The sequence below is a fragment of the Gobio gobio genome, assembly GCF_949357685.1.
Source record: "Gobio gobio genome assembly, chromosome: 12".
Lineage (NCBI taxonomy): Eukaryota > Metazoa > Chordata > Actinopteri > Cypriniformes > Gobionidae > Gobio > Gobio gobio.
In genome coordinates, this window is record NC_137105.1 from 7,454,076 (window position 1) to 7,477,491 (window position 23,416).

The window sequence follows — 23,416 nt, forward strand, 5'->3', positions numbered from 1 at the left end:
TAGGGGTGTGGTCCTGGTCAAGACAATCTCCTGAACTCCAAACTGAATGAGAAAGGTGATTTAAGAAATTTTGAGCGTGGCATGGTTGTTGGTGCCAGACGGGCCGGTCTGAGTATTTCACAATCTGCTCAGTTACTGGGATTTTCACGCACAACCATTTCTAGGGTTTACAAAGAATGGTGTGAAAAGGGAAAAACATCCAGTATGCGGCAGTCCTGTGGGCGAAAATGCCTTGTTGATGCTAGAGGTCAGAGGAGAATGGGCCGACTGATTCAAGCTGATAGAAGAGCAACTCTGACTGAAATAATTACTCGTTACAACTGAGGTATGCAGCAAAGCATTTGTGAAGCCACAACACTCACAACCTTGAGGTGGATGGGCTACAACAGCAGAAGACCCCACCGGGAAATAGGAAAAAGAGGCTACAATTTGCACAAGCTCACCAAATTTGACAGTTGAAAAATGTTGCCTGGTCTGATGAGTCTCGATTTCTGTTGAGACATTCAGATGGTAGAGTCAGAATTTGGCGTAAACAGAATGAGAACATGGATCCATCATGCCTTGTTACCACTGTGCAGGCTGGTGGTGGTGGTGTAATGGTGTGGGGGATGTTTTCTTGGCACACTTTAGGCCCCTTAGTGCCAATTGGGCATCGTTTAAATCCCACGGCCTACCTGAGCATTGTTTCTGACCATGTCCATCCCTTTATGACCACCATCCTCTGATGGCTACTTCCAGCAGGATAATGCACCATGTCACAAAGCTCGAATCATTTCAAATTGGTTTCTTGAACATGACAATGAGTTCACTGTACTAAAATGGCCCCCACAGTCACCTGATCTTAACCCAATAGAGCATCTTTGGGATGTGGTGGAACGGGAGCTTCGTGCCCTGGATGTGCATCCCACAAATCTCCATCAACTGCAAGATGCTATCCTATCAATATGGGCCAACATTTCTAAAGAATGCTTTCAGCACATTGTTGAATCAATGCCACGTAGAATTAAGGCAGTTCTGAAGGCGAAAGGGGGTCAAACACAGTATTAGTATGGTGTTCCTAATAATCCTTTAGGTGAGTGTACATTGCACATCACCACAATGTTCATTGATTCTCAAACGACTCGATGGATGAATCATTCTCTCTAAATCCCTCCTTTCCCCCAGCTACTCTGCTCTGATTGGTCAGATGGCCCAGTCTGTGTGATTGGTCTACCGCCCATTTCCATAACTGAACTACAGCTCCGTCCAGAGGCTTCCAAAAGCTCAGCGTTTGTACACACTGTAAAGACAGAAACAATGACATTGATTTTACATCAATCCCAGCGCAAGTCCGAATCGATGACGAAACATTGGAAGAACTAGTTATTCATCCTGAAACCTTGAGCAGGACGTTTCTCAGTGATGCTACTCAGTTTGAGGTATATTATGAGAGGTTTCAACTGTAATTCCTCACCATCAGCATTAACAAGTGTGCGTCCATCAACAAACCCGTGTGTGTGTTTCTAATTTATTGTGGTGCACGAGGAAACTGTATCAATAACTGTGCATACGTTAGCCGAGCACTAACGTGAATGACTGATGGAGCATTAAAGTTTGCAAAACAAATCTTGCTCCATCCTTTATCTTTACTCAAAGTAGTAAGAATGACAGACCATCTGCATTAATAGATACAGTTTTAGGTGATAGTGGCCCACAGCTGATTTACAGTAGTATTTCAGTAAGACCGTAATAACGTGAGTTAGCCAGATGCCAGATAACACAATATAAAACACAATAAACACATTGTAGAGCACAGAGTCTTCTCGACATGAAGCTATCCAGCATCCGCTGCAGTGTGAGGTGGTTCAAGTTTTCCCTGGTGTCTGCACATGCAATAAGTGGACAGGCAATGTGCTAATGTTTCGTCTTGACGTCACTACGAAACGGCAAAAAATGTTTGTTTAATTGACTCAGAGTCGACTCTTACTTTTGAGAGACAATAACTTTATATACGGTGCACTTTCAGATTTAAAACTTAGCAGGAAGTTTTCATTCACTTAGAACTGTTACACACACTACATGAAAGGTAATTTTCAAAAATCCATAATAGGGGCACTTTAAGATGCACAGCTGATTTCGACTGATCAGAAATGTTTCTTGAGCAGCAAATCATCATATTAGAATGATTTCTGAAGGATCATGTGACACTGAAGTCTGGAGTAATGATGCTGAAAATTTAGCTTTGATCACAGGAATAAATTACATTTTAAAATATATTCAAACAGAAAAAATTTATTTTAGGGTTCCTATACTTTTTTCCCATATCAAATTTCCAAACATCTCTGTAGATTTTCAGACCATATTTAACATAAATGCATTATTTTAAGCTTTATATTTGGTATATAGTACAGTCATCTGTAAATATTTCCTCAGGGTTTTTTTTTTCTCATTGATTTTCTCGAAGTGATAACATACAGAGCCTCTAAAAAAATAAAAAAAATGTAAGGCTTCATTTAACTGTGCTTGCAAGGATAATCGACAAATGGGCATTTTGGGTGGGTGTATATATATTTATATATATATTTTATACACACACACACACACACACACACACACACACACACACACACACACACACACACACACACACACACACACACACACACACACACACACACACACACACACACACACACACACACACACACACACACACACACTAACCTATTTCCTTTGTGTGTCACTGCCATCTTACTATGAAGATAACAAAAGCAAGGATGCACAGAAATGAATAGAGTTTTTTCAAAATTCAGCTTTCCTTAGGGTAGTACTTCTAATATCAAGGCCTAATGTCCAATTTAACGCATCCTCTGTGATGGTGTAGAAGCCAAGATAAGAAATGGGCGGATGGCACAATACAGCTGTGTGCATTGTCCTATTTGCCAAGTTCAAGGGTCTATAAAAAAAGACTGCTACTATAAAAAAAAGGGTTAAATATGGCTTTCGTTAGGCCTTAGGTCTGTTTAAACGCATGCTCTGTGGCAGCCAAGAAACCACACCGTGAAATGGGCTGATGGTGCAATAGGTGACTCAGTGTGCATTGTCCTACAGTATATGCCAAATTTTATGGTTTCTCATGCGCAATGAGAAGTGTGTATATTTTTTTTTGCAAAGGTCCTTTAAGAGGCTCTGTAATACTGTGCTATTGTGAGAAGAAACCCAAAACATTGTGTTTGACAGTCACTAAACAGCTGCCATGAAAACAGACTTCTTGTATAAATTTAATTTCCATCAAATTCTTAATTGTCTATTATAGAAAACTAAATAGGAGCAATAGTCTGGAAATGCAAATATGTTTCCATACTCAGCTCTCTTCTTTCCAGACTTTTCAAAAAACCAACCCCAAACTTTTGAATGCTAGTTCATTTAACAGTTTACAACTGAAGCAAATCTTAATTCATAATTATTTTATATTTACTCCAGACCGGTTTTTAAAGTTAACAGAGTGTACTAACAAAATACTTGTTAAATTATGACTAAACAGAAGTATTATTCATTAGTAAAAAGCTTCAGTCACAACAAGACGGTTAAGAACCTGTTTGACAGCATAATGGCTTTTGTAAGTCCCAGTCAACATAAAGAACAGCATCAGAAATACTGCGTGTCACAAAACACGGCTTCTGTTCCAGAAAAGTTAGCTCATGCAATGCTTAAAGTCAACATAAAAAGATACAGATTTACAAAAAAGTATTTTACTTCTGTAACAATGCAATTCAATATGAAACAGGACATTCAATAAGAGGGAAAAATGTAGGGTGAGATTTTATTGCATTGCTATAATAAAAATGTAACAATATTTTCAAAAACAATGAGAACTTTCTTTAAATAAAAAATCTGAAAAATATATTTTAATAATATAATAATGATTTGTTCATAATTATATATTAAAAACATTTTAACAATTAAATATGTATTGGATTGAAAAGTTGACAGGTTTCTGCAAGATTAAAAAAATTAAGATGACAATATCTTTTACTAATATGCTGAAATGAGGAATGTGTATTACACAAAGTCAATCCTATTTACTTGTGTGTAAATGTTATTGAAACTTACATTTAATCAGATTATTGCTGTCTTTTTTGTCAAGTATTATGGAGAGTGATAGCATTTTTTGCTTGTGCATCAAATAGCAGTGTAATTACACTTCCTGTATGTTCTGCGATTGGATAGTAAGTCTGTACCATTGAGGCCGCCCAGCTCTTGTGCGTCCAGGAAGGGTGCGGGTCCCCAGATACGGACTGTGCCGTCGTCAGAAGCGCTGGCCATAAGACTGGGAATACACGGGTTCCAGCTGACACAGTTCACTGTGCGCGTGTGTCCCGTCAACTCCACGATCGGCAGCTCACTGCGCTTGTGCCAAATATAAACCTTATGATCTGAGAGACAGAGCGAGATTGAGCCAGACTCATTGGAAACACCTGAGCAAATAAGTAGAGGAATAAACAAAATTACCTTCACTGCCGCTAGCGATGAAATCCTCGTTGTGTCCACCGAAGCAGGAGTGAATGGTGTAGAAACCCTGTGTCACACCCTGGTACTTCCTGACCAACACACGGTCCTGAAGGTCCCAGAGATGAACGCCCTGAGATAAAAACACATGAGATTTGGTTAAGACACACTGAGACATGACCCAAGGCACATTCATCTACAAACACCAAACATCAGTAAAACATCACAATTTAAAGATGTATGTATATATATACACACACACACACACACACACACCTAAAGGATTATTAGGAACACCATACTAATACTGTGTTTTACCCCCTTTCGCCTTCAGAACTGCCTTTAATTCTACATGGCATTGATTCAACAAGGTGCTGAAAGCATTCTTTAGAAATGTTGGCCCATATTGATAGGATAGCATCTTGCAGTTGATGGAGATTTGTGGGATGCACATCCAGGGCACGAAGCTCCCGTTCCACCACATCCCAAAGATGCTCTATTGGGTTGAGATCAGGTGACTGTGGGGGCCATTTTAGTACATTGAACTCATTGTCATGTTCAAGAAACCAATTTGAAATGATTCAAGCTTTGTGGCATGGTGCATTATCCTGCTGGAAGTAGCCATCAGAGGATGGGCACATGGTGGTCATAAAGGGATGGACATGGTCAGAAACAATGCTCAGGTAGGCCGTGGGATTTAAACGATGCCCAATTGGCACTAAGGGGCCTAAAGTGTGCCAAGAAAACATCCCCCACACCATTACACCACCACCACCAGCCTGCACAGTGGTAACAAGGCATGATGGATCCATGTTCTCATTCTGTTTACGCCAAATTCTGACTCTACCATCTGAATGTCTCAACAGAAATCGAGACTCATCAGACCAGGCAACATTTTTCCAGTCTTCAACTGTCCAATTTTGGTGAGCTCGTGCAAATTGTAGCCTCTTCTTCCTATTTGTAGTGGAGATGAGTGGAACCCGGTGGGGTCTTCTGCTGTTGTAGCCCATCTGCCTCAAGGTTGTGCGTGTTGTGGCTTCACAAATGCTTTGCTGCATACCTCAGTTGTAACGAGTAATTATTTCAGTCAAAGTTGCTCTTCTATCAGCTTGAATCAGTCGGCCCATTCTCCTCTGACCTCGAGCATCAACAAGGCATTTTCGCCCACAGGACTGCCGCATACTGCATGTTTTTCCCTTTTCACACCATTCGTTGTAAACCCTAGAAATGGTTGTGCGTGAAAATCCCAGTAACTGAGCAGATTGTGAAATACTCAGACCGGCCCGTCTGGCACCAACAACCATGCCACTCTCAAAATTGCTTAAATCACCTGTCTTTCCCATTCTGACATTCAGTTTGGAGTTCAGGAAATTGTCTTGACCAGGACCACACCCCTAAATGCATTGAAGCAACTGCCATGTGATTGGTTGATTAGATAATTGCATTAATGAGAAATTGAACAGGTGTTCCTAATAATCCTTTAGGTGAGTGTGTGTGTGTGTGTGTGTGTGTGTGTGTGTGTGTGCGTGTGCGTGTATATATATATACACACACACAAACACACACACACACACACACACACACACACACACACACACACATTCCTGCAATACAATTTAATATTTAATATTCTCAAAAATAATTTGAAATGAAAGAAACCCAGAAAAATTAAGAATTATTTATAATATTTAACAATTATTAAATTATAAAAATGCCAATTTAATCTAAAGATAGTAAATAAGGATAACATTGCTGCAATAAAATAACAAAATATCCTCAAAAATAATTGAAAAGAAAATGTATTGTTTTGAAAATTCTAAAAAATAATTAATATTATTAATTAATTTAATTATTAACCAATTAACTAATTATTGTTATTTAACTCTAAAAAGCATACAAATTAATTTAAAGGTAGTAAATAAGCACAATATTGCTGCAATTAAATATCTTCAAAATTAAATCCGAAATATTTTATTATTAAAAATAATAATTATCAATGAACTACTATTAGTTAATTGTTAAAAACATGATTAAAAAATAAAGGAATTAACACATGTTTGAGACCCATAGGCTTACCTGAGTTGCTACATTTAACAAAGCTAATCTTCCATTCTTAGAAACAGTGAAAGACATTATAGGATGATCCTCCTGAACTCTAGAGTACAAACAGAGAGAAGTGAAAGGTCAGACGCAGTTTCCAAAACTCAGAACCATCTGAAAATAAGAACAGCACATCCGAACAGCTGCTTACATGTTTCTGTCTGTTAGGTCCTCGAAACTGTATCCACGGATCCGCTGGTGTGTATCAGAGGCGAGAACAGTCCGGCCGTCGTTCATACACCAGAGGCACTGAACACGCACGCCTTCCCACGACTCCAACAGGTTTCCGTCAAGATCCTGTGTCCAAGCACAACCAACAAATCAATAAGTCAAGTCACCTTTATTTATGAAGTGCTTTATACAAAGCTGCTAAATTAGTTTTAAAGAAGCGTCACAGTAATAAATAGGAAATTAACATTAAACAAATTCAAATTCTGCTGTAAAGCCGCTCTAAAAAGACAAGTGTCATTATTCAGCTCAAGTCAGTTCAGTGTTGATTCAGTGCAGATCAATAACTGTGTAAAGTTCATCATTACTAAAGAGAAGCCGGTCCATTTTTAACTTACACATTGGTAAAACTGCCCTCTCTGTCCTCCTGTGACGAAGCGCTTGGCGTCAGGGTTCCAGGCGACACTGGTCAGGCTGTCCTCATGAGACTGACTCATCTTTGTCCGCAGTTCTCCTGTCTGAACACCAGGTGGAAGAGAAGAGTCAGAGGTCAGAGTTGGGCTAAAATGAATGCAGTCTTCATCTAAAAAACATCAGTAGTGAACACTGATGCCAGTGTCTAATCTGTCTAATTACTCTAATCTGACTACTTTTTTCCAAACCAGTAATCAGATTAAAGTAATTTATCCAAGTCACTGTGAGTTACTATTTTAGTCATTTTCCTTAGTAAAAAAATATATTTTTGCTTTCTTCTTGCGTCTCGGGGAGAGTATTTATATTAAGTGAAGTCAAGAAAGATAAATGTCTATTAATTTTTTTTATTAAAACATGTTTTTTTTTTCAGGAAATATATTTTTATTTCAACTTAAAATGTCAGGAGATACATTGTTGACGTTACTGTTAAAAATGCACTTCCAATAAAGTGAGTGTTGGCAAAAACGGTTATCATTTCTATGTTGAGGTGGCAGGGGTGTTGTCGGAAACTGCTGAATGTAACTAATAAAGTAACTTGTAATCTAACTTAGTTACTTTTAAAATCAAGTAATCTGTAAAGTAACTAAATTACTTTTTAAAGGAGTAATCAGATTATTTTTCAAGGTAACTGTGGCAACACTGGTAGTGAATCAACCAATATGGGGTTTTAATAGCAAATGCTGATCTCTTAAAAGAGCCAGGTGGCCGATGGCCTATTTAAAGCCGATTTATTACACAATTTAATTGAGAAAATTAATTATAGACTTTTTTTTTTTACTATTTATTATTTTATTGTAAATAAAAAATAAAAATATCACAATTTAATTTTAAAAAATTGTAAATAAATCACTGCTGCTATCAAATTTAACAGTATTCTCAAAAATAATTGAAAAGTAAACCAATGAATTTGAAAAATCTATTATTTAATAAATTATTTAACTATACTTTTTTTAAAGGTAGTAAATATATGGATAATATTGCTGCAATAAAAAAATATTTTGATAAATAATTTGAAATGTATTTGAATATATATGAATCATAATTATTCATAGTTTTAATTATTAAAATATTTATTGATCAATGATCATTATTAATAAACTACAGAAAAAAAAAGAACAAAATATTTAGATTTTGGATATTGTAATAATGACGTAACATATGTTTGATATTTTCTCCTTTTTTACTTCCAACAAAAGAAGCTTCTTGCAACAAATTGAAGCGCAAATGTTGTCAATTACACACCTAATCAATGATTATCTACGTATTTTATTCAGCGAGAGAATGATGGAAAATATCATTTAAACCTTTAGCCTCAAATGTTGCTGAATGAATAGTTTTAAACTTCCTGTCATGCTTTATACCACTTCTACATCAGTAAACAAAACAAGTACAAACAAATAATACTCCACATCCATCAGTAAAATGTATAATACAACAAATTAATATAACAAAAATATAGAGCCAAAAGTAAATATTGGGTTTCCCTCAATGTGTTCATGTGCACTCATCTTTTAAATACAATGACTTATAGGTAGCATTAGATAAACCCAGATTTGGAATATCTCTTGCTAAAATTAGGGATGCCAAAAATCGGAACCGGTTTACTTTGTATTTATCTGCCGATTTATCCGGAAGTGCGCCCGCGTGCACATACGCCTATATCGCAATCATTCGCGAACATGTCACTTGTGTGTTACAAACGGAAACTGGAGAGCTGAGGGAAGAGACGAGATACGCTGAAGGGAATGAAGAGCCGCTTTCCTGCGCGAGCTGAAGTTGCGCGAGCTTACCTCTCCGCGCCCTGCACAAGCGCAGATAGTGAGCGTTTGTTCAGCTCAGCTTCTCACGTGTTGGATCGGATGAGAACGAAACAGACTAACTTGTGACAAAGCCGAAATACTTCTTTTTGTAGCCTAAAGAAGAACATGCATGCACTTTTGAAATGAAATACTATCAGTTCTGTATAGGATGATCATTTTTATTTTACCTTAAAATTACATTGACCCAATTTGATTTAAAAAGCACCTGGTGAAGCATCTTAGTTTTTTTCGTTGCACTAAACATTATACGATTTAACATTTTGGAACAATTATATACTTTGGTTTTATTTAATTTCACTGGTAAAGACTTTTTTTCATTACACTGAATTTAAAAACAAATGCTGATTTAAGTAACATCTTTGTTTGGATTGCAGAATATGCAGTTGTTGCCTTTAATTTAATCTTTCAGCCTTTTCATTTCCAATTCAATTTCCTGTTGATTTCAGATTGCGGACTTGTTTTCATTAGCCAAAAGCCAATTTAGCCTGTTAAATATCAAATAAACATCTTGTCCATGTATACTTTCATTCTTTTATTGTGTAAAAAAAAAAAAAAATCGGTATCAGCCATGTAAAATCATGATCGGTGCATCACTAGCTAAAATGCAGTAAATGCATATTTTTCTAAGAAAATACAGTAAGATGTGCACTGTGCTTACCTGGACGTTCCACAGCCAGAGCTCAGAGCAGTCGTCTGGACCACAGGCGATCAGGTAAACATCATCAGGACTCCAAGCAAGATACGACACACCGTACGCGTGACCCTCCAGAGTCCGTAAGAGCTTCAACTGATGCGAGTCCTGTGTGTGAGAGTGGATATTTATACCACACCATCCCTGAGTCTCTTTCAACAGAGCTATTCAAGTTTGACAAGCGTTGCTGTCACTCATGTCGGCAAAAATCACCAACTCTCACTGTAAACACTTGACTTCCGAGATGCTCAAACAATCAGAGCAATGTTTTGTGTCATGTCCACGTGAAAGACGGCCTCACTCACCGGCTCCACCTGCCAGATGATCACAGTTGTGTCCTTCGAGCCGGTGGCGAGTTTAGTGCCGTCGTTGGAGAACTTGCAGAACCAGACTTCATTGCAGTGCTCTGTGAGGATCTGCTGTGTGTAACAGGGAAACTGTTTCCTGCGAACACAAACACGGAAATGGCATGTGAAATCTTTGAGAGCGGAGCGCGTGTTGCGTTCGAATGTGTAACTGCAGCACACCTGGTGCAGACATGATCCAGCAGTAAGGACACAGAGTCCAGACTGGAGTCCAGTTTGGTGTTGTGATAAAGGCAGCGATCTCTCTGCATCTCCACAGCCTGTCTGAGCAGTGTCTGCAGCCGCCGAGGAGGCAACATTACAGAGGGGGGCAGGTACGCTGAATAATACACACAAACACACAATTATAATAAATGTAGATGACATGAAATTAATAGAAAACAGAGTAAAACAGTGAAAAATGTGGGTTGTACTCGATTACTTGGCTATACACTGAAGAGAAAAATACCCCCAAATATGAGCTAAATCTGAGCAAATTAAAAGCAACTGGGGAAAAAATAGGTTTTCATTCTAAAAAAAAAAAAAAAAAAAAACCTAAACATTTTCTTTTTAGGTGTCTTAATTCTTATAAGATATATATATTTATTTATTTATACACACAAATAATAAAAGTCTTATTTAAAAAAATATGATTAACTTAAAACATTATTTTTTGCTATCCCTTAAAAGGTAGCAATATTGGGTAAAACTTTATTTTAATACAAAGTAGATGCATAGATTGAATAGCAATAATAGTAAATTATGCATAATTACAAGAAACTAACCCTAAACCAAACCCCAATCCTAACCCTTTAGTGCATGCAGTTAATTATTATTACACAGTACTTAAGTGCATAATTACACTAACACAGACACTGTCAAGTGTAACCCAATATTGCTAGATGATGCTAGAATAGGCAGAAAGAATGAAATAGGCAGACACAATTAAATTGTTTAAATTAAACATTGGCCAATAATGACATAAAAATAAAATATTGCCAAATAATTCAAATTGGTTTGATTTATTATGCATTCAAATCAAACAAATCAACAATAAACCTGGTTTAAATTGAATCCTGGGTTATTTTGCTTCACATTGCTCAAACCCTGAGTTAACACATTTGTGGTGTGTCACTGACTGGACGGACACAGCACGCCGTAGAATTGTGTATCCTTATTTTATACATTGCCGACTGTACTATCAAGTTTTCCCTGAACTGACTTAAAGGGTTAGTTCACGACGCATGCGCGAGAATATGACGTAGCGCCGGTGTTCGGGAATCGATGAAATACACACTTAAGCTCCATTTTGAGCACTACGCCGAGACCTAAAGCACGATCAATGTAGAATCCAACAGCTTAGACACGCGCGTCTTCCTCTGCTCGTAAACAAATCGCTTCTGGGTCATGTGTCCGAACGCCGGATCTGCGTCATATTCTCGCGCATGCGTCGTGGAGGCATACACGGAAGTCGAGAACAAGTTGGATAAAGGTGTTATTTTGATTTTTTTTTGCGCACAAAAACTATTGTCGTCGCATTGTATGATTATTGTAGAGCCACTGTGGTGAGATAGACTTTGTAACGACGTTTTAAGTGCCTTTCATGGATCTTGGAAGTGTCAATGTACTGAATGCCAATGGAGGCCTGTGTGAAGCCTTTCTCAGCCATCAGCTTTCAACTAAAATATCTTCATTTGTGTTCCGAATATGAACGGAGGACTTACGGGTGTCCAACGACATGAGGGTGAGTAATTAATGACAGAATTTTCATTTTTGGGTGAACTAACCCTTTAATAAAAGGTAAGAATGAAATGGTGTCTTCTTCACTCTAATTGTCGTGTTTCCTGTCACCATTCTGACATTTTGATCATTTGACAACTGTTTATTCAACATGCAGTGTTTCCATGACTGTCCAAAGCATGTGAATATTAGCACGCATTTGCTTGTCTGTAGCTGAGCATCTGCTGTAACATTCTAACACCACATCGCTTCACACTGTACAAGTTCAGCACTGCAATGTCAGGTTAACACTGCAAAAAAAACGCAGGGTTTTAAAATGATGATAACCCAGGGTTTGGCGCAGTGTGAAAAGCCCTCAGGAGTCTATGGTATGTCCTCACATATGTTTGTATACTCACTCTGGAGCTTGTCCAGTAATCTACATCGTGATCCAGCGCCTTTTCCCTCCCATTCAGCCTTTGCCTTCAGATCCTCAGCATGGCTGCACATCAGATACCTTAAAAACACACAGCAAATCAGAGTGAGCCATCAACACGGATCACAGTGAATTTCATAGTACACACTCTATATAGAGCTCCATAGTAATACATTTTTAGCAATTAGGGCTGTTGCGGTAAGGAATTTCCCTTGCAGTGATTTTGAGTGGCTCAATATCGCAATATGGCCATTTTTAACTATTTATTATTTTTTTGCTATATAAATAAGTGTTACAATGTGGTCACCAGGCATGAAGATGAAGAAGATTCAGAAACAAAACAGGCTTTATTAATAATCTAAACACTCTGAATAAACACGCAGGAAAATAAGACTAACCAATCCATAAACGAGAACTGACCAAGAACAACTGAAACGCAGGGCTATATAAACAGGGGTAGAAAAAAAGGAAAGTAAACTACATTAGTGAAACTAATACGTAAATATAGAAACGAACAAGGACATAGAAACAAACACGAACAAGTAACCAATGAAACTGAAACTAAACAGAGCGGGGAAACAGGAACTAAAAGAAACAGAACAGAATGTCAAAATAAGGGTCCATATCACAGAACATAAACTTGACAATAAGCTTGTTGGGCTATTGTTTGTATAACAGTTTGTTCCAATTATCAAATCTGACTGGACATTCATGGGAAATACCCTTAAACATTGACAGTATTATTACAAATATTTCACTTTCCTCTTCAGACATGACCAACTTATTTTTTTTTTTTACGAATATATGACTTGACCTGAAGCAGGATAGATGCAGGTAATTCCACAAGCTCATTCGACCTCTCTCTCTCACTGTCACTTCCCGAACATTATCAGGAAAACTATGGAATAATCTTCCCGATAATGTCCGGGGCTCAGGCTCACTCTCCCAGTTTAAATCTAGATTAAAGACGCATCTCTTCAGCCAAGCATTCACATAATGCATCTCATAACCTTGTACTCCAGTTATGTCAGTGCACATGATCGTCTTTGCTAAAAGGTTTGAACAGCAGCTACGCTAATTATTTTCCTGTTCTGTTTTATCTCGGGACGCCCATCCCGAGGTAACTAGAGAGTCCGTCAGCTCCAGTCTGGATCCAGCCCCTCATAAAGACTGCAGATGTTCAACACCTGTGAAGAGACGACTCCAACTCCTGCGAGGACTTCAGATGACGCAACTCTGCATCAACACACACCCATGCTCATTTTCTATATACCCTAATCATTGTTACAACATGTATTCCTATTTCACTTATTTCTGTGCCTTAATTTATGTTATATATTAATAATACATTGTTAGCTAATCTGTGTGCTTTGTATATGTACATTTCTGAAATACATAACGTGGACAAATCACTTTAAATTGTAATGTAGATGCATGCATTTTCTGTGAAGCTGCTTTGAAATTATATGTATTGTGAAAAGCACTATTCTAATAAATGTGAATTGAATTGTCTGTTTAGACTTGTTTAATCTACGGAGCCTCTGTACAAATCACAATTGTACACAATTATCCTAAGAACAAAAGATTAATCTCTTGTTCTTGAACATTCTTCACTCTTGTTCTCATTATTAACTTATTTAATATTCAATACACATGCATGAAGTGCAAAACAAGACGGGCATAGCCTTATGGGGAAAAAAGAAAACACGAGAACATCGCGGTTGCTTGTTGGCTTGTCAGTATTGCGGTATTGCAATATTGCGGTTATCGCAACAACCCTATTAGCAATAACAAATAAACCTTTCAAGACAGATAAATTGTTTTTAATTATTAACAATGGCAAGTATGTTAATGTGTACGTGTCATGTTTAGTACCCGCTGAGCACGTGGATTCGATCTGTGTTGTATTTGAGTGGAGTCAACTCTCCTCGCAACACTTGCAGAGCTTCCAGGACTTTTCCATCCTCCAAATACTCCAGATACTTCTGCTGCAATAGCAGAAACTTCATCCGCTAGAAAGAAAGAAAGAAAGAAAAGAGACTCACTTCAGTGACCCAATTGTTTATCATACATATGACTGAATAGTCCACTTTACAGTCAAACAACAGTCAGAACTAAAAAGGTTATAAATATGGAGATTTTTCTTACAAGAAAGCATCGCTTCGCTTTAGAAGGCCTTTATTAACCCCCTGGAGACGTGTGGATTACTTTTATGATGGATGGATTCGCTTTTTGGAGCTTCAAAAATCCAGGCTCCCATTATAAAGCTTGGAAGAGCCAGGATTTTTTTTTTTTAATATAACTTTTTTTAATATAAGTTTGGCTGAAAGAAGAAAGTCATATACACCTGGGATGGCTTGAGGGTGAGTAAATCATGGGATCATTTTCATTTTTGGGTGATCTTACTCTTTAACAGGATAAGCTGAAATTCACTGTCTCAACACAACAAATTTGAAGGCTGCTACTGGATCATTGAAGATAAACATCATATTATGCAACTATTAGGGGTGTAACGGGTACACGTATTCATATCAAACCGTTTCGGTACACTTCCGGTTCCGAATGCAATCTTTAACAGTAGGCTTGTTTTACACGTGCAACATACTTCAATCCGAGTTCCCACACGAACATATTAAGTATTCTGTCCATTTTATCAGGAAATTCAAACGATAAATGCCATTTTGACGCTCTTTAATGTGATGAGACAGATCACTGTTTAGGCACGTCAGTTGAAGTGGCAGCGCGGTGCGCGCGTGAATGCGATCATTTCTTCCTAGTCAAAGAATATACATGAATCAACATCTGACGGTATGTTGAGGATACATTACAACTTACTAAAACATATCATATGTCGTGTAATCGCTCAATCAGTGTTTCAACGGCGGAAAGATGTCAACAAAACAGCTCGTAAACAATGTCACGTAGCATCATATTTACCTCAGAAGTCATTCAGTGTCCACAGCTGGTTAGTTCACTAGAGGAATTAACTCTTTCACTAAATATATGCACTATATTAGTCTGTATATTCATTATATTCTACTTAACCTGTTAGTGGTGTCTTGATTATTTAATGTATGTTTAAATAAATCTGTCATGAAAATGACAGACACTGTGTATAAATGATTATATTTCATCAAAGATTTAGAAGGTAATGCAAAATTTGCCTTATGTGAAGTTTACATGTTTGCATGCAATGTGTTATTTGAGTGTTGATTATTATATCTAAAAATAAACAGCAACTGAATTCAGGCTTATAGTTTGGAATATACATGTGCAAGAAAGGGCTCCCTATATAGTTTACAGTATTACCTTTAAAAAAACTTTTATTTATAATGAATTAATTTAAGGACATTCATTTCGTTTTAGGCATTCAGTTTTCTGTATTCGCTACAATGCTCATCACATAACCAAATACTTAATCCTTAAAGATGATAAAATGTTATATTTTAATCTGGACTAAATTACATGCCCTAAATATTGTTTGAATATGTTCTCATTCTTTGTTGTTCAGTCACACACTTCACAATAAGGCTCTATTATTTAACATGAACATAATTCATTAGCTAACAAACTGACAATGAAAAATACTTCTAAAGCATTTATTAATCAGAGTTAAAATGTAAATTTCAGCATTTAATAACACATTAAAATCAAAAGCTGTAACTGTATTATTTAATGGATCTGAGCTAACACGAACAGTTGCTTTTTTTAAACTAACGTCATCAAATAATAATAACTTCTGTAAAAATTTAGCTATTCGCTCTTTCGCTCTCCTAGTGAGACCTTATCGTAAAGTGTTACCTATCATTCTTTATAATTCTTTTGAACTTTAATCGGTTATAAATATTTGTTTACTTTATACATTTTTGTGTATTGATTTATTGTATTTAATTGTTTGGTTCTTTTTGTTATAAGAAAGTTATTAAGCCTGTTATAGTATGACAACACTTTTTTTGCAATTTATTTCAATATCATGATAATATCATATACCGTGATAAAAGCTTCAGCGAATAATCGCAACATGAAAATGTGATACCGGCACATGCCTAGGTGCAACTAAACAAAGTACAGAGTTAGTTACAAACTATCTAGTACTTACTAAGCCTTTAGTGTGGGCTTGACATTCCAATTTAAGAAATAATGAATGGCTAGTGACAGAATGATTTCTACAACACTTGTTCCAGATGAAGCTTCAAAAGCGTTCAGCATTAAGAGTGTGTGTCTTACCACAATAGCGTTGGGTGAATGCATCAATGCTTTTAGCTCGTTGAGGTCGTTTTCAGCCTGTGTCACAAAAAGAAGCAAAAGCATCAGTTCAGCATTTTCATCCAGCTTTTTTTTGGGGGGGGGGGGGGGGGGGGGGGGGGGGGCATCAACCATAGTACAGTCACACCACATACAGTTTACTTTAAAACATTAAAAAAGCTTAGTGACAAAATAAGTCAAGTGGACTTAAAACTCAAAATGGTTTGAATTAAATATAATGGCCCCAAAAAGTATCTGGACACTTTAGTCATACTTCAATTGTCTGAAATAATGTCTTCGCAATAGATAACAAAACACACAAAAGTGTTGTGCATTTTCTCAAAAAAAGATCAAACTTTAAAGGGAGTCATGAACTGAGAAATCAAATGTTCCTTTTTGACATATAAGATGTCATCATACCGTAAGAATATCCTGTTTCTGAACTGAAAACGTCCTTGTTAAGGCTTAAAACAGCTTTTATTGTAACCAAGCCCAGATAAAGACTCGTTGTGGAATGTGCCTATGTATGCAGATCAGTGAAAGACCGCCTCTGCCCAAGAAAATCAACGCCTACTTCATCATTGCAACTTTGGCCCCGCCCACTGGTGTGTTAGTGAGATGACAAGAAGGGAAGAGCGATACAGAATCACTGGACTAAAAATAACATTAGCTTCCAAAGGATCCTAATGCTACACTGTAAAAAAATATTGTTGGTTTAACTTAAAAAAAGTAAGTAACCTGGTTGCCTTAAAATTGAGTTCATTGAAATTAAAAAATGTATTTAATACAATGAAGGAAATTGGTTTAATAAATAGAAAGTCAAAATATTATTGTATCTGAATCACATAAGTAATAAAAAAAAATGTTTTGATAAATCTTGAAAACAGTACAATTTGGCATGTTTCACTGCATTATTACAAATAAAACACAATTACGCAATATGCCTACAATTTTTTTTAATAATATTTGAATAAAGGGTGATGTCGATTCTCAAATGTTCATTGTATTAACTCAACTTTTTAATTTCAATGAACTCAATTTTAAGGCAACCAGGTAACTTGCTTTAAAAAAAAAATGTACAGTGTAGGTATGTGCTTATTTATTTTCAACAATGTGAATGTCTCAGTTGAGCATTATTTATTTGTATTGAGTGCATTTCACTGTGGATTCTTTGGTAAATCAGTCGCAATTTCGGCACAGGGTTTGCCAAAAGACTTGTATGATATGGACTCGACAGTAATGCGACAGCATGCAAGTAACTGTTCATTCTAATGCCTGATCTGTGATCAGTGATTTCTGATATGATTCATGTACAGTGAGATGTTCTTTGTCTATGTGTCCGTAAAATCAAACCAGTGACTTCACATCATTTCTCTTAGTAGGATGAAAATAAGCTGTTATTTAAACGGTGATTAAATTATATTTAGAAAACAGTAAAAGAATTATCCCTATACAATCGCTGTAACTGTCAATCAAACAGCGTGTGTTTATCAGTGATTGAGTTCTGGACATGCGCCAAAAATCCCTTTATAATCAACAAATCTCTTATTTACATTGTTTGCACTGTTAGTGATGACTTATATTTGTATATGATTGAGCATTTGTTAAGGCCTGTTCACACCGGGACGATTTTCGCACGCGTTTATCGCCGACGATTAACGCCTCGTGACTAAACAATGGGCGCCAATGTGAGTGTTCACACCGACGCGTAAAATGGCAGGCGTAAAAGCATCATTTTAAAAAAAACGCCTCGGGTTCGTTTTTTTATTTTGACGCGGCACGTTAAAAACTGGCCGACCAATGAGATCAGCGCTTTTGTTCACGTGCCTGGAGCTGCTGAAGTGACAGTAAAACACAACTGGGTGGCGCTCAAGCACAAAGCGGTCTTGCCGAGCACACATTGATACGAAGAAGAAGTAGTAAGTAGACAAAGAAGAAGATGGGCTGCTAATGCTGCTTGCCAGTTAGCAAAAAGTGTGTGAATGGTTTTGCCATAGACATAATATATCTGTGGTTTTGGCAAGCACGTAAATACTGTCTCTCCTCTTCTTCTGTGTGACAAGCGAGTGTCAGAAGCGTAAGTGCCGCAGCACCACCTTGTGTACCGGGAGCGCATCTACTGAATGTGCATGTTCACTCGGCGCATCGCCAGTGGAAATCGCTTGGGTGTGAACACTCAAGACGCGCCGAAAAACGTCACGAAAAACGCTGGCGATAAGCGGGTGCGATATTCGTCCTGGTGTGTACAGGCCTTTAGTGTGCAGAAATGTAATGGTATAATCAACACTTTTCACAATTAGTTAACCTTAACCCCTAGGAGGAGTCTGAGGTCTTTTGGGGCCCTTTAGAAGTTGACATGCTCTGACATTTGTGCTTTTTTCAGTTGCTTATAAACATATTAGTAAAATAGTAATAGTAAAAACGTGCTAAAAGTTTTCGAGAGTTCCACATGTAATACTTAGCTATTTCATATGCAAAGACCCCTTAGCCAATCACAGCAGTGGGCGTTTACAGTGATGTCTCACAGCAGACACACCCCTTTAAACAGCATTCAAATCAGAGGGCTAAAATCAGGGTAGGGAAAAGGCCTTTTATTTCTGAATTATGACCATTTTTGATGTAAAAACCATACTAACATTAAGAGTGGACCCCAGTCAACATTAATATTATGGCCTGGATTCACAGACAGGGCTTAGATTAAGCCAGGATTAGGCTTTAGTTCAATTAGGGCATTTAAGTAGCTTTTATAAACGTGCCTTAGAAAAAAAAAAACATTACTGGTGTGTATCTTCAGTGCAGGTTATTTTCATTTAAAAGAGCTGCATTTTAGTCTGGGACTAGCTTAAGCCTTGTCTGTGAAACCAGGGTATAAGTGCAACATTATAAAACAATAAAAAACAATGCAGTTCATGACCCCTTTAAGCAAAGATAGGTTTCAATTCTGATTTATTACGTATACTGATCAAAATGAGAAATGAGCGTGTGCAAATGACAACTTTGATTTTTGAATAAGCAATCACTTTAAAATTAACCAGCAGTTTTCTGCACAAATCCCTTTTATGAGATGAAAAGAAGCAGTATGTGTTTGCAAAGTTGCCTCTATAAATAGATAGGAAACTAGTAAGGAATTAGATGAAAAAAATAGGATTCAGCTTTATCACTGTTAGTTCAGGAGTTCAGAAGACAAACAAAAGAAATCCCTAAATTCACAGAATTGACTGAAACAGTTCCTCAAGCCAGAAGCGCAATTTCTACAGAGTTTGTCTTATCCCACCATGAACTCTGAAAATGTCAGCATGATTATTGTTTCTGCCTGACAACTTAGAAAAGCTTGGTTTCAATGGTCAAAACCCACATCCAAACGTTCCTAAATTTAAGTGAGAGATGGTCAAATAAACCTGCTCCTTCCTGTACAAAAATACAGCATATCTGGATTGTTTTCGCTTTTAAACAACACAGCAGACAAATATTTGAATCCACTTTTCTTTGTTTGTTATGAAGTGTAAAGGAAAGGGAAAGACCTCCAATCATGCACTGAAAAAAAAAATCATACTTGTGGTTAGAGAAAAGAACGTTCAGAGCAAAACGAAATGGCTGAATTGAAGCTTTATCCAAGACAAAAACAAAACTCTCTATGCATGTAAAATCACATAAAATAGAAAGAAATAAGATTTCTTTTTAAGGACCTTTCACAGCCCCCTCATGTACATATTTACATGACCTTTGACCAATAATTCACTCATCAGTGAGCATGACCAGACCTTAAGTTCACTCATCAGTCAGCATGACCAGACCTTAATAAACATGACGCAGCCCTCACTCATTCTATGTCAATAATGTGAATATTTCCAAGTGAAACAAGATGAGTCAGTTTATCCATTGGGAACTGACTGGATTTTTTTTATTTTTTTATTTAGCACCACAGCTAAAATGGATATATTCATGAGGAGAGACAAGTAAAAAAGAAAAATACATAAATAAATATCAACAACAAATAATAAAGCTTATTTAAAATGTAAAGTTAAGAAATAATCGAAACCTAAATCTGGACTCACTTCATTAAAAATAAGAATTCATAAGAACATCAGCCAAACGTAAAACTAATTATCAGGGTTCCTATTCACATTTTCCATTTCAAAATTCCTCAAATTTCTTAACCTCCTTCCAAATGATTTTTCAAACCAAATTCTACATAAATAGTTCATACAGTTTGGTATATAGTAGTAGTCCTCTGTTAATATTTTTATTTTCAACGCTTCATAACCTGCATCTATTCACCTCTGACACATCAGTTTGATACTGTAAAAGTGGTTTGATGATGCATGATCCCTAAACAGTATAGTCTGATTTAGATGATCATTTGCTCCTTTATCTGTTGCTGGTTTGAGTGGCACACGCATATTCATTTAGTGAAGTTCAAAAGAGACTCGCTTATGGTAAAGACAAGTTTTACGTAATGAAAAATGTGCGCTTTAAAATCGCTCAGTTGTGTTCGACAATCACAAAATGATCACTAAAATGGTGTCATGAAAAAACTCTTGTATGTTTCACAGACAGAGCTTAGATTAAGCCAGGATTAGGCCTTAGTTCAATTATTAAATTTAAGGAGCTTTTATAAATGTGCCTTAGAAAACTGGTGTGCATCTCGAGACAAAATAATGGCGCTGATATTTTTTAAGATATGTCAGTGCAAGTTGCTTTCAATTCAGTTAAAAGCTCGCCTTTGAAACCAGATCAATTAAGTTTTTAAAAAATATATATTTTATATTTTTAGGAAACTGAATAGTTTACATGAATAGTTTCCTCAAATATAGGGCTACAGTTCGGAAACACAAATTTTTTCCATACTCCGTTTTCTTTTTTCCATACTAATCCAGACCTGGAAATTACTCTGATCAAATTCCATTAATTTCCAAAAATGCGTAGGAACTAGTGTTGTAATCAAGACCACCTAAACCGAGACCAAAGTCAAGACCAGACCAGCACTCCTTAAATTCATCTAAAAGATCTATAGCAACTGTCTGAGAAATTACTTATATTTAATGAATAAATACAATTACAATAGTAAGACACTATAGCGCTGTTACCAATCAAATCACTAACAATAAAATTCATGGCACAGAAGTTGCATCTGAATTGGTACAATTACACCTGCATAAATAATGTTCAGATTAATTTAACATTAAAATTATTTAACAGTCACGGAATCCTTTATTCAACTGATTTGTTCGAATAACGAAACGTTGCCGAATTAGCAAAGTGTAAAATGTCATTTTTAATATTAACTTCTGGTTTATTGAATGTTTGCATAAATCAATATCATTTGCAATCACGATTATATTCATGAAAACAGTTCTCTAGCTGCTTAATTATATTGAATTTTGTGGGCATTTATATTAATTTTGCGCATTGAGACAATGCTGCATTGATTTTGAACCCGGCAGCTCAGTAACAAAAGAAAATCACATTACAAAGAAGTTATTGATTCCGTTTTAAGCTATAAGTTTTACATCAAATCACATTAATGATGTTAAATCAGACAATGCACTGGCAATTTAGTGATATCCTTGCAGTTGTGGGATAAAATCAAGAGTCCTCTAAGTCCGAGACCTATACAAGACCGAGGAGAAATGCAGTCGAGAAACCTTCAAAAAATGGTCTTAAGACTGGTCTCGAGTACTACAACACTAGTAGGAACCCTGTATTATTATGAATGATTAAAAAGAAAAAACATATTTCATTTAACATGCACTGATGCATCATGCAAAATAAATGCAAGGAATGTAAATTAAGAATGGGCATTGAGAATGACAACAAGAGACTGTCTTTCCTGACAACTTTGGAGCTAAACCATCAAAATCATGACATTAACCCCCAGGTTTCACAGACACACAGACTTAAGCTAGTCCCAGACTAAAATGCATGTTTGAGTTGTTTAAACTGAAAGAAACTTGCACTGACATATCTTAAAATATGTCAGTGTCATTGTTTTGTCTCAAGATGCACACCAGTAATGTTTTTTTTAAGGCACGTTTATAAAAGCTACTTAAACTTTCACTTTAAAAGAAACTATAACAGTGACCGTCTTTCCTGACAACTTTAGATCTAAATCATCAAAATCTTGACATTATTACCCTCCGGTTTCACGGACACACAGGCTTAAGCTAGTCCCAGACTAAAAAGCATGTCTAAGCTGTTTTAACCGGAAGCAACTTGCACTGATACATCTTAAAATAGGTCAGTGCATGGGCGTCAGAAGCTAAATAAATGTGGGTGGGTCCTCTCTCAGAAAATTTTTCTGAAGTAGATGCCATTTACATTAAGAACAAATATACTGCGTTGTTTACTACAGGGTATCTGCAGGTTTCACCAAGTCAAATTTAAGACTTAAGACCAATATGAATTAAATTTAAGACCTATATCACGCAATAAAAAACGTACTAAGGAAATGCAGAATCACAAAATTACTGGCAAAGCAAATAAAGTATTAATACACTTGCACTTCCTCATAGCTCAATCCCACCAGGATTTCAGTACATAATATATCATTTTTCGTGATTTTTGTTAGATCAAATGACTGATTTTGTGGTGGTCATTTCCAGAAAATTGCAAAACATTTGCATGTTTTTTTTTTTAAATCATAATTAGGATGCCACATTTACCATGTCATTATGTTAGATGCACAATAGTCACACATGGCAATAAAACAAACAACATGTATAAATCTTGTTTGGTATTACAAAAAAAGGCTGGCTATCTAGCTTTAAAAACATGATCGCTTCGGGTGGGAAATATGACCAAAAAGTAAACCACAGCAGTAAGCAATTGCTTAATATAAGTAAAACGTTCTCAAGTAATTAAAGGGGTGGTAAACCACGATTTCACTATTCTAACTTTAGCTAGCGTCGTGTAATGTTGCTGCTTGAGGATA

At 36.5% G+C, this 23,416-nt stretch overlaps 1 protein-coding gene across 1 annotated transcript in view; it reads right to left on the minus strand.

Moving 5' to 3' along the window:
* The window catches only part of wdr26b (WD repeat domain 26b), a 30,278-nt gene that overhangs the window by 2,808 nt on the left and 4,054 nt on the right, over positions 1-23,416 (minus strand). The window contains exons 3-13 of the mRNA XM_079832054.1: positions 16,468-16,524; positions 14,116-14,252; positions 12,224-12,321; positions 10,269-10,425; positions 10,047-10,185; positions 9,709-9,849; positions 7,155-7,274; positions 6,740-6,885; positions 6,565-6,643; positions 4,492-4,621; positions 4,221-4,415 (exon numbers count right to left, since the gene is read on the minus strand). Of these exons, the coding sequence (XP_079688180.1) occupies positions 4,221-4,415; positions 4,492-4,621; positions 6,565-6,643; positions 6,740-6,885; positions 7,155-7,274; positions 9,709-9,849; positions 10,047-10,185; positions 10,269-10,425; positions 12,224-12,321; positions 14,116-14,252; positions 16,468-16,524 (1,399 nt within the window). The remainder of the gene's footprint in view (positions 1-4,220; positions 4,416-4,491; positions 4,622-6,564; positions 6,644-6,739; positions 6,886-7,154; positions 7,275-9,708; positions 9,850-10,046; positions 10,186-10,268; positions 10,426-12,223; positions 12,322-14,115; positions 14,253-16,467; positions 16,525-23,416) is intronic.